General features: G+C 32.8%; 1 protein-coding gene across 1 annotated transcript in view; it reads left to right on the top strand.

Annotated features, from left to right (window-relative positions):
• CCSER1 (coiled-coil serine rich protein 1) overlaps nucleotides 1–12,918 on the top strand; it is a 744,111-nt gene that overhangs the window by 291,949 nt on the left and 439,244 nt on the right. Inside the window, exon 7 of the mRNA XM_069485507.1 lies at nucleotides 3,638–3,721. Within this exon, the coding sequence (XP_069341608.1) occupies nucleotides 3,638–3,721 (84 nt within the window). The remainder of the gene's footprint in view (nucleotides 1–3,637; nucleotides 3,722–12,918) is intronic.

The following is a 12,918-nucleotide window of genomic DNA, read 5'->3' as shown; positions in this document are numbered from 1 at the left end:
ATTGGGCATGCAAGTCAGTAAGACCAGCCCAAATCCAAGGAGAGGAGCATTAGACTCCAGTTTTCAACAGGAATACTAACAAAGGATTTACATCCGTCTTTAATCTGCCATATTGAGTTCCATATTTATGAATAATTACTGAATTAGGATACAATAGAATTGAATTTCAGTCCTAAAAATTAATTACACTTGAATGAGAAACAAAGACTGTCATAATTATTGAATTATATGTTTTCCTATCTATGAGTAACGTACATTTAAAAAGCACAAGCTTAAGTTGGTTACATTAGCCTAAAGGTTAATGAAATAACCTTACTTTATAACGAAGAATATCAAAAAATCTGTTAATTCTACACATCAGTATGTTCCTAACTCAACAGGTGGTTCTGCCAAGTATGTTCTAAAATTTTGCAAATACAATGAGAATTTGAGGAATATTGCTATTACCCCTCATCTGAGAGTGTCATTCAGGGGCTTCCATTTTGCATGTTAGACAGATACTTATGTGAGTGTTGTACTTATGTACAACAACCAAAAGTGAAATGCGGGGCAGCTGAAATCTATTTGTGAAGTCATTCATAGAGAAGGCTACATCATCTTCTGATGGCACACAGTAAATCTTTAATATATGTTATTCCATAAATACATGCAAATATATTAGCTTCTACCAGTTTAAAGCTGTAAGATTGTGAACTTCTTGAAAAATTTCCCCAGGCATAAAGTCTGAGAATTTTTAAGATGAGCATAGTTTTGGAAAACCAAACTTCTTTATTATTCCTAGTAGCCACAATATAGGCAGATCTTCCATTTTAAACTATTTAATCAACAAAATGATAATTAATACAAAAATACTGTTGATAATTAATCAACAAAAAAAAAATTGTAATGGATACAGGCTCTGAGATTCTATTTCAATAACGATTCACTGCCCAGGTGCCAGGAGTGCGGTTAGCGGACTTTGTCAAGCTGTTAGCTCCTTCAGGGTCTGCTTCTGCTTTCTAGCTGAAGTCCAGTCCTCACTGGTGGTCTAAAATAATGATTGAGCAAGGTAGTGGTGGCTGAGATCTAGCTGTACTTGAGGCACTCCCAACCAATGCCTAAACAGGGAGTAGTACACAGCCTATACGCTTTCCCTCAATAAGAGATTCCTCCAAAAGGAAATCTTGGCTCTGGAGCTCCTCGTTTAGCTGGCAGAGAATTTGTCAATATGAATCATGGTCCTACAGTCCCTTTCCCAATCCTGATTCTTCCCCTTCTCTTTCATATTTCCTTTGCTTCCCCTTCTCCAATAAACCTATTGCACCCTTAACTCCATCTCAGTATTTGATCCCTAGAGAACCAACCTGTGACAACATGTTATTTTATGAAGAGAGTTAACTTTCCTTGACTGAGATATTATGTAAGACTGGGAAATTTAAATACTAATACAATACAGTTTTTGTCATCAGGTAGTTTATAGTAGTTTTGTATCATCATCAAGCTCCATAGAAATTTCCATGGGGCTCAAAGAAGTTAAGTAACTAACACAGAACCACATGGCTAGTTAGTTGCAGTATCAGTGATTTGATCCTATATATCTGTCTGATTCTAAGAAACATGATTATTCTCTTACCTACTTCCTAAGTGTGCTAATTTTTCCTTTGCAATGTAGAGGAAGAAGAAATGTTTGCCATTAACAGTAATATTTATTAATAATCTAGGATATAACTATTAAAAATGGGAACGTAAATATTAAAAACAATGAGTACAAACTCTATCCATAAAATCCGTGATGTGGGGAAGAAATAGGAGTACTACAACAGAGAAGGAGCAGACAGATAATTAGCATCTCCCTCTCAGTCAAGGTGGTTGTCAGCAAATGAAAAGAGATGTTAATAAATTAGAACTATACATTCTGCATTGCTCAGTGTAGAGGAAGTAGAAATTATTAAGACCATGAGGACTATCGTAAATAAGTATTCTGTTTTCCCTAAGCCTTTGTCAGTTTTCTTCCTTGTCAGCTCACATAAGGGTGGCAGATTTCAGAGAAAGTGGGATTCTCCTAATGTTTATACTGTTCACTTGGTCATTTTAAAGGAAGGAAACATGAATTTGAGCATCTTATATTTGCTAATTATTATCTTTGGTGCTAATGAAATAGAGTCTGTATGCTCAAGTATGGAAAGAAAACTAGTTCAATGAGGCTGGGGAACAAACAAACAACACTTAAGTGTTATATGGAATGAGGTATGGATGTGGAGGTGTGGTTTAGGAGTATCCCTAAAGGGATATGTAACTCAGCCAACAAGGGAAACTTCCTAGTGAGATAAGGAGTTGTTCTTGAGATGTGCCTTAGAGCATGAGATGTTGTGAGGGATAGAGGGATGCAATGGGTGGAAGGTAGTAAAATCCAGAAATGTGCATGTGTAGAGTGAGGAGCCCTGAAACAACTTTGCATTTCAGCTCTGTAGGAGTGAGCAACAGTTGTAAGGAGATTGAAAGTCAAAAACTTTGTAGTTCCAAAACGAGGCAAGTAACAGATATTGAAAGGCACCATATACTATGCTAAAGAGTTTTGACTTTTCTTCTTGAAGGAGTTGATTATCTGATAAATTAGGAAGTGATAGAATTAATTCTCACGAAAATTTGTGGCAGATGGGAAAAGTGATGGAGATAGAGATAGGGAAATCTGCTTGAGAGACTTAAAGAAATTTGGGTAAGAAGCAGTGAGCACCTAGAGTAAGTCAATGTGGAAAAGAGTCCAAGAAGTATTAAAGAAGAAGAGATTAAAGAATTTGGTATTAGATTTGGTTCAAAGTGAGTAGGAGCTGAGGGTCTAGGATGGTTCCTGATTATTATTTTAGGAAATAGGAAGATAATGAGGGAAGTAGGAGAAGCGAAGTCTCAGGGTGAGGGAAGAGGATGTTGAGCTGAATGTTGAGTTGGAATGTCTGTGAGACAATGCTGAGTCTATACATTAATATGTTCAGTAAGTAGTTGTACTTAGGAGTACTTGGAAGACAGATAATTCTAAAGTAAGTAGTTGTATCTGGAAGTTACCAGCATAGAGTAGTAGAGGCCATGGATATGCGTATATTGTGTACATAGAGGTTGTGGCTAAGAGTATCTGCAGAGTAAGAAGATGATATGCCCAAAGATTGAGCTCTAGAGAAAGGGACAGTGTTACAGGGACATCATTAAAGATGAAGATTGTAACATCACCAGTGGTTTAAGAATTAATATTTAATGATAGCATGGGGACAAATGGTAGATACAGTATCTTTTGTAATGTATAGTTATTTTTAGTCCACCTATTATGTGTGCGCAAGAATGGGAGGAATGAATTTAGGATGGTTCCTTGGTTTCTCTCTTAGGCAACAAAATGGAGAAAGGGATACCAAAAAAAAACCAAAAGAACTATGTATGAAAAAAAATGTGTGTGTGTCTGTGTGTGGTGTGTATCATGTATAGCATAAAACATATTTTGAATATAACTTTTTTAAAACAGAATATATTATGAATAATATCACACTGTAGAGGAAATTTGAGTTTCATTAGTCAGATGCAATTATCTCCCACTGTGTGAAGCTGACTTTCCTTATCAAGAGCAAAGTGAAAGGGCTAAGCCTATTATGCCGTCTCTTTGATGTTTTTATAGGATATAATGAAAGATGAATGCTCCATGCTCAAGCTGCAGCTGAAAGAGAAGGATGAACTCATTTCCCAACTTCAGGAAGAGCTGGTAAGTGATAACAATACTTGGCCCACATGGTGTACTTTCCTTGCAAGGTTATTTGTTATAGACCCTTATTTATTAACACTAATAGTATTAATTATTTATAAATGCTATCAATGATCGAATCTGATTATCCATTTTATAATCTTATGTCATGAAGACTGCAGATCTTTCACAAGCTGAAAAATAGAATGTTTTAATATATGTGGAAATTTATGTAATTCTGGAAACATATCACTAAACCAGGGTTAAACACTTCGCTTTATCTATCAAAAATCTTCAAGGCTAAAGCCACATTATATTTTGTAAAGTGTGTGATTTAACTCCATAATGCTATACCTACAGATACAATCATATAATACAAAGCAAAGTCATTAATAATCTGGAAAATAAAATAGATTTTATATTTTATTTTCATAAAGCTACCAAAATATGTTAATTTGATGAGCCTTTTTGTTAATCTATTATATAATTCCCAAATAATGTGAAAATTATAGAACAACATGAAATGTATATATAGTTTATGCTTTCAGTGTGTGGCTTTTTTATGTGACATAATAGTGTAAGGAATCACACTTTCATAACATGAAAATACATTTGGTAGGTAAGAGCAGTGGGCATGATTTTTCTACATGTGTATTTTCAGTTTATATATGTATATTAGAGTATTTTACAATAAAACGTGCACTCTGGATATAAATAAAAATGATAATACTGTAAAGAATTGATAAAAGGAGTAAGAAGGGAGTTTTTAATTCATCAAAGTTTTTACAATACCAGTAGAATAAAGCAATAACTATACAATAAAAGAGATGCTGACTCATTATCAAGATCAAGAAACATCCTAGTCAGAAATATTTTTTATGATTATTTCATTTTAAAAATGGTGTGTTAGGTAATTATTAAATACAGCTTAATGACCAAACTTCATAGACCATTAAGCTTCTGAGATTTCCTAACATATTAGTGAGATATCAGATGAATTTAGAGCATATTTTATTGATTCTTGACAACTGACAATGTTTTCACTGAAACTTGATCTTTATTTAGACTGTGTTCTATTGTTGATGCAAATTCTTGGTCCCATAAACATATTATTGTGACTTTAGGAGAAGGTCTAGTCCTTAAAATAGCAATAGTGTTACAGACAGAGGGAACATGTCTTATATTCTTGGCAATAACCTTTTATAAATACATAAGTAATGTATATTCATAGTATAAATTTTACATATTACATAATGAAAACATTTCTATCTTTAATGTAGCCCTCTAAATATATATTATATAATAGAGCTTTGTTTATGTGGCATACAGAAATATCTTTGAGTTGAATAAATATCATGTATAGATATTTATTAAAGAATGGATAGAATCATCAGTTTTAACACAGCAGAATATCTATTCATTCACTTTGTCAGAGAGTGCTTATTTTGGATAATTAACTTAGAAAGAAGTATTCATTTTTCGCCTTAGCAATAGCTGTGATCATATTTAAAACATGGCAAACACAAGAAATGAGACTTTCATTTGTTGAATGAAATGAGAAAGAAAACAACTACTTCCAGAGCCAGGACTGCATAGTTATAATTAAAGTAATTCAGCACCCCTCCCTCCAAAAAAAGTCCTCTGTTGGCTGGCTTACTACTAAAATGAGACGCAAGTTGTGTGTGTTTTTCTTTTCTTGAAATTTGAATTACCCGAGTTGGCTATTTTACCTCTAAAATGTCCCAGGTAACGATCAAGGTACCATTTTAATTTTGTGCTATGTAGTTTGCATAATCATCTTGAATGTGTCAACACAGGAAAAATGCTAACTTTTGAAAATACAGTTTGTTTTATTCGTTAAAGAGGACTGTGGCTGAGGAGGAAAATACATAAGTGATGATTTAAGAATTTCAGGGAGAAGAAACGGTGTTAAAAAGAAAAAGGCATCATTCAAACTCGATTTGGAGCATAGGTGAGGGATGACAATCACATGGGACAGTACAAACCCCTTGGATCCATGGGAAATTTTGATTCTAGCACTTCTGGTCTTGGCAATATGAAACTTGTGACATTTTGACAAGGTGGAGGTTAAACTTTACATTTATACTTTATCTTCCTAATTTTAAAAATATCAAGAAATTTTAGAAACCAGTTTAGTTCTACCCTATTATATACTATAGATTCATAATCTGTAATAATTTATAACTTAGTTTTCTGTTATTTCTCATAAGTCTCTAATTTCTTGACCACTGTTATAATCACAAGCAATTTTATCCATATGTATTTTGTAGAGCAAATTTAGATATAATTATACCAAGAAAGGCTTTGTACCCAAAATTAATAATTAAGAAAGTTTTACCTTTTGTAGTTATTTGTTTACTTATTTAGCCTCACCATGATAGGTTCAGGTGTTGTAAAAAGTAGTCAGGAGTGGGGTGCAGTTGCGGCAAAAGAAATGTTTTTAAATGCAAGAAACACTTTTCCTCTTCTAAGGGCACTAATCCCATCATAAGGGCCTCACCATCATCAAAACCCACCATCTCCCAAAGTCCCCATCTTCAAATACCATCACATCACGGGGCTTCAGCATATGAATTGGGGAGGAGGCACACAATTCATTCCATAGCAAGTACAATGAGGGACGGAGTTCTATTATATTTCTTTTTCAAGAACTCAATGCACCTTTCAGAAATTATCATTCTTTTTCTACTCTGTGAATTCAAAATTGTTACCTTGGTTCAACTCTTCTTTCCTGCTGGGTTGGTAGATTTTAGAAAGCATAAATATTCTAAGAAACTCAAAATAATAATTTTGATTTTAGATTATATATTAATATTTGAGCAAACTATCCACATTATTAACTGCTTTTCTAATGTGAATGTATTTCATAGACACACTTTTAATTTATCCCTTCCTGCTCTCTTTAAAAAGAAGCCAATAAGCAGTTTGTACTCTTAGGAACAATTTCAAGAAATCTGAAATTATTATTCCTGAAATTTATATGCATTATTTATCTTGGTTAGCTTCACTATTTTTAACGATTTTAAAAAAAAAGCATTTAAAATTATTTTCTGATGTCAAAAGGAGTATTAAATGTTAGAATATTAGAGTGTCCTGGGATTGTGTATGTGGTAGGGCAACTAATTGGATAAAACAAGAAATATACTCTAGAACCAGGAGTTTATGGTATGGTAAAAAGAAGGAACTGGTTCACAGCATGAGACATCTACTCCCAACTGTTTTATAATAGAATAAAATCTCTGCATTAAATAAGAAATAGACCAAAGGAAGGATTTATTCCCTTTATCTTCCTGTGGCCTTACCTTTCTTTACTTGAGGAGGACAGTGAGTCAATATAGTGATTTGAAAAATCAGGATATGAGTTTTTAGCTCTACCTCTAACCTTAATTGCCCGGGTGACCAGGTTTAGGTATTTTTCTCTTTGGAGACGTTAGTTTCTTCAGCTGTCAAATAATATTACCATATGCCTTATTTCATGCAACTATACCAAAATACCACAGACAGGGTAATTTATAAAAAACAGAAATTTATTTCTCACCGTTCTGGAGGCTGAGAAGTCCAGTATCAAGGTGCTGGTAGATTAGGGCCCAGTCTGTCTGCTTCTAAGATGGTACCTTGAATGCTGCATCCTCCAGAGGGGAGGAATGTTTTGTACCCACATGGCAGAAGGACAAAAGAGTGCAAACCCACCATTTTTATAGTGGCATTAACCCATTCATGAGGGCAGAGCCTGCTTGACCTAAACATCTCTCAGTAGGCTCCACCTCCCAATGGTATTTGGGATTAAGTTTCTAACACATGACTTTTGGGGGGACACATTCAGATCATATAGTACTATAACATTAAAAATATTTTAACAAGGCCGGGCGAGGTGGCTTACTCCTGTAATCCTAGCACTCTGGGAGGCCGAGGTGGGCGGATTGTTTGAGCTCATGAGTTCGAGACCGAGACCAGCCTGAGCAAGAGCGAGACCCCGTCTCTACTAAAAATAGAAAGAAATTATCTGGCCAACTAAAAAAAAAAAAAAAGATATATATATATATATATATATATATATATATATAAAAAATTAGCCGAGCGTGGTGGTGCATGCCTGTAGTCCCAGCTACTTGGGAGGCTGAGGCAGGAGGATTGCTTGAGCCCAGGAGTTTGAGGTTGCTGTGAGCTAGGCTGACGCCAGGACACTCTAGCCTGGGCAGAGCTAGACTTTGTCTTTAAAAAAAAAAAAAAAAAAAAAAAAAAAAAATTTTAACAAGTTACATATTTATCAATAGTGAGTTTGCTAAATAAATTACAGTATATTTATATTATATAACCATATTATATATTATATAATTTATTACATATATTTATATAGCTATATTATTAAATTATGAAGTGGGACAAAAAGCAGATTTTAGTATTGCATATAGGAAGTCTAGAATAATTAATAGTATTTATATTTATGTTCAGTTTCTGTTTTATATAATTTGGTAGTGTGCCATTTTAAATAACTGATATCACTTTTATAATCAGAAGACAGTCAGACACATCTCTTTGGAAAGCAAATGAAGAATTTAGATAAGTTTAGTGATTTTTGCCATATGATCTGTATGTATTGGGGGAAAAAGAGTATTCGAGAAAACTTGTGGATTTCCATTCCCCACCCACTTAATGATAATAGTTCTAATTTTCATATCATTAAATATTACATCATCACTTTAATAACTAAGCAGTTATTTATTGCTTACCATTTTTCTCCATAAGATTTTATTTGACAAAAATCCACAGCTGAGAATAAGATTAAACCAAAAAAATGGCAAGATGATTGCTAAGAAGTGTTGTGAGTTATTAGAACAGAGTAGGAAATGAGATGAAAAGCTGCGACATATACCTCGATGGGAATTATTCAACACTGTGTTGATTAGAGAGGATATTAGCTAATTGAGGGCATGGAAGAGAACCAACATTCAGAATCAGGAATGGTAGGAAGGTTTTTTTGATAATTAAATATTTGGATATATATTTTTATGTATAAGTTTGTATACTTTGTAGAATATATTAAACTTTTCGAATATTGGGAATATAACTCTTCTACCCAGCACGAAGATTTAGGGATTTCACTAATAGACTTCATTTAAATATTTAATGCATAGGTGAAGCTTTAGACCTTAAGTCTAAACATAATAGCTAAAAGTATGCATAGTTAATCAGAATCAATTATAATAATTAAAGGTATTATAAATATTTGCATCTTAAATTTAACTATTTAATTTTAATGATATAAAACAGAGAAATATATTTTTTTCACTTCTGAGGAAGTTTTAGTGTCTTTTTCTCAGCTATTTAATGAAGATCACCTTGAAGAATTTTATTGCTCATATGAAACTGAGGGGCATTGTAAATATTATCTTCATGTGGCTAAAATAAATCCGAGAGATTTGTCATAAATGTTGATGGTGAAATGTAGCCTTATGTTTTGGGGTGATGGATATATTCTTGTAAATGATTATTAATCTTGTAAGTGGTTCCAAAAATCTTATAAATGGTTTCACACTATGGGTGAAAAGTATGCCCCATACGATATCAGAAATTAAATAAAGTGTATTTGGTATTTGTTAATGGATTGATTCAAAATATTATAAAGTAAGTTAAAGTTAATTTATAAATGAAAAAAATAGTAACTTTAGTTAGTCCTATGACTGTGAAGAATGAAATTTGATTGGCCTAAAAGGGGGCAGTATACCATGCTATGAATTTACTGTTTTGTTTTGCCAGTTATCTGGATGCCTATTACATATACTCACTCTGTCAAGAATATTAAATGAATTTGGATGAATGATCACATTAGCAAAAGTGAATTATCAGCAATTTATGATTCTGAACTTTTAGGATTTCTACCACTCAGACCTTTCTCTTTGGATCCTTTTATTCATTTTCTAGCTATTTGAGAAAAAAGCATCAGATACAGCTTTTTGCAGTGTATTTCTTTAAAAACATATTTCTACTTAAAAGGCCAGTTTAAATGGGTCAGCCAAAAACAAAGTAAATTATCTGTAAAAGTAAGATCATTTACCCCTGTGTAAAAATAAACAAACACCTTAATACAGCCCTCATTAAAATAATAATAAAAACCCAAAATAAAAACACTTCCCATGGTTGCTTTAAGTTCCTGTGTTTACTAACATAACATTGTCAGAGCTAGTGAAAGCTATCAGTTACCACCCCATCTTTCCAAGTTAAGCAGTCAGGGGACAGAAATACTAATTGTAGAGGTAATGTGTGACTATTACCACAGGCCAAAATTTAAAAAATGTCAGTGGCATTTTTTTGTGCGTCTGAATTCTAGATAACCTAGAGTTAGTTGAGCTTTACATTTTACACAGATACTTTTCTTCACACACTTAAAAAAAATTTCACTTACCACATTTTTACACTAAGTCTTTAATAAACAGTTCATTTTTAAATGGAACTAACTAGGAGACCATCCAGTTATAGAGTTGACATGTAAAACAGGGATTCAGCTACAAGTTGTCATTTTGAGAGTTAAGTTTGTTAACAGTTCAGAATCTTTCAACTGGCTTTAAACTGTTTTTGTTTCTAACCTTTGTGGTACTACATATTAATGTATTCAAAAATAGATTCAGAGTAAGCACCGAGAACATGATTATTGTGAGGATGAAGAAATGGAACTTGAATTACTTAAGTTCTGTAATTTAATGTAACTATTTGGAGTATTTATTTGTATTTAAGATTTAAAACAAAAGAATAGTGTATGAACTGTGAGGTATCTATTTTGGGGGGATACTTAAAAAGTTCAGTTTATACATTAAAAATTTTACTGAATTTCAATATCTTCAGAGCTAAAGTTTATTTTTTGTTTTAAAATATTAATTTTACTTTTTAAAATAAATACACTAATTAAAAAATTAATGTTATATCAGGGGCATGATTTAGTAGTTGCCTACATTGTATCTTTCACATGGGCTTGTTTTATTAAAGAAGTATTATGTTTATTAAAACTGACTTATTCTTTGACATGATCATATTTACAAAGTTCATTAAAACAAAACTTAGCTGCATGCCTTTTCTGGCCATTACTAATGTTAATTTAATGCCATGGTTATTACTTAATCCTGTTTTTCTTATAGAAGCAGAAAGTGTTAAAAATCACCTGTTCCAGGTGGCCAATAGAGTAGGTACATCATTGAGTTGAACACTTTTTCTCCTGTAATGTAAAGATTAACTCAAGAAAGCCAGGTCACATAAAGGAAGTTAAAAAAATTATATCTTTGTTTGTGTTATTCAATCTTCTTTTTTGCCACTCAAAACAAATATTGAAAATTATATTCTTACTTGAGTGCAAGTAAACATATAAGCACTTGTTTTTCCCCAGCACTTTAAAGTGCCATTTACTTTACTTAAATATAAGCCAAACTCTCAGTTCATTTGTTAACACCTGAATAGCAAAGTATGGGGCTGCATAAAGGCACTTGTACAATTGATGATTTTTGAAAAATTGAAGGCAATTGAAGAAAAGAGTAGCATTACCAGTAATCAGGTTGCTATGCATAATAAAAAAGGGGGAGCTAAAAATAAAAGACTCTGACTATGAAATAACATATGGCTAAATAGCACTTTATCAAAAATCTAAAGAGATGAATAATTTTGATTTGATTTTAAAATATATTCAGAATTCAAATTGAATAAAATTGTGTGCCCTTGATGCTTTAATAACAGAATAATTCCTACATGATAAGAGAAACATTCTTTGTGCATGAAAATCATATTGAGAATTCATCTTAAATAATTCCCTGCTTGCTCTATGTTCTATTATAATTTATGATATTATTTCATGCTAGTCATTTTAAGATAGAATATTACAGCCCCATGGATGATTTACATAAGAACAGACAGGTGTAAGTACTTTGGAATCCTCTTTCTTTCTCATATTTAGGAAACATTAGGAACAGAAAAGAAATAGATTAGGTGTACTTAAACATTATTAAAGTGTCAGGCTACTTTCCTTCTTTTTTCAGGAGAATTAATTGCATATATTCCAGAAAAAGCTTATCTCAGCAGTAATTACTCTCCTAGTCAGCTCTGTGAGACAGATATACAGTGTGAATGTGACAATATCCTATGATACATAATGGGGGTTAGCTTCCAGTTCTTTATATACTCCAGTACCCTGATGAAGAGCTGCCAAAAAAGATACAATCTTTAATATTCAGTGGCATTTGCTGTAGCAATCCTACATATTTTTTATATCTTTATCACAAAGTGTTGTCATATTGCAGTATGGCATGGATATAAGGAAGTAATTGTTGTACAGTTTAAATGCTAGCAGGAAGGTGTTTTGCCTTAAAAAAAAAATGCAGCCATATTGTGACCAAATTAGGCATGTCGCTGAAATTAATTTATATAAAAATGGTTGAACATTTTGGATATTTTAAATTTATTCTATAAGATATGGCATATAATTTGCAAACTATCTTCTTTCTTTTATTATTTCTTTTGTCATACCAGTCAAGATTCTAGTGCTTAGAGTAATTTACCAAACACAACTATGAAACTATTAGTCAAGTAGACATAATGATAACCAAAAAATTAGAGTTAGAAAAAGAAATGCAAACTATGTTCCTGAATTATTGAGGAAGTTAACAATAGGCAAAAGGGAAGTGTATGTGTGTGCATATATGTGGATGCGTGTGTTCTTAAAAAACAAAATTAAAACAAATTTAGCTTAAACATCTAATGGGTTTTTATTAGCAATTCATGAATCATGCAGCATCTCATCTAAAGAGTTAGAAAAGATGCTTCTGTGGGCATGACAGACCAAGTGGTTCTTATAAGGTAGCTTGAGCAGGAACAAGGAAACAGGAAAATACGTACATCGAATTGGTTAACATCAGATTACTCCAGGTTACTTTCCTTGTAAGGGTTAAAACAGAGGAGACTTCCTTATGTCAGTTAAAACTGGCTTGTTTGGGAATCTGGCTATCATTCCCCCCCCCCCCGCCCCGATTTCTTAGAAGGTCAGATAAATAACTTATTTTCAGTTTGGTGATGTGGAACTTTAACATGAGTGACGGCATTTTGGTTTAGTCTGTTGGAGCCCAGTGCATGAGCTCGGTCCAAGACGATGGTCCTCTATTTTATTTCTACTTCACAGTAGATTATCTTTGAAAATTTAAAAGCCAGTCTGAACCTGGAAC

This window comes from Eulemur rufifrons, chromosome 13, assembly GCF_041146395.1.
Source record: "Eulemur rufifrons isolate Redbay chromosome 13, OSU_ERuf_1, whole genome shotgun sequence".
Taxonomy (NCBI): domain Eukaryota; kingdom Metazoa; phylum Chordata; class Mammalia; order Primates; family Lemuridae; genus Eulemur; species Eulemur rufifrons.
The sequence above is the reverse complement of the archived record's forward strand: the minus strand, read 5'-3'. Positions and strand labels throughout refer to the sequence as shown.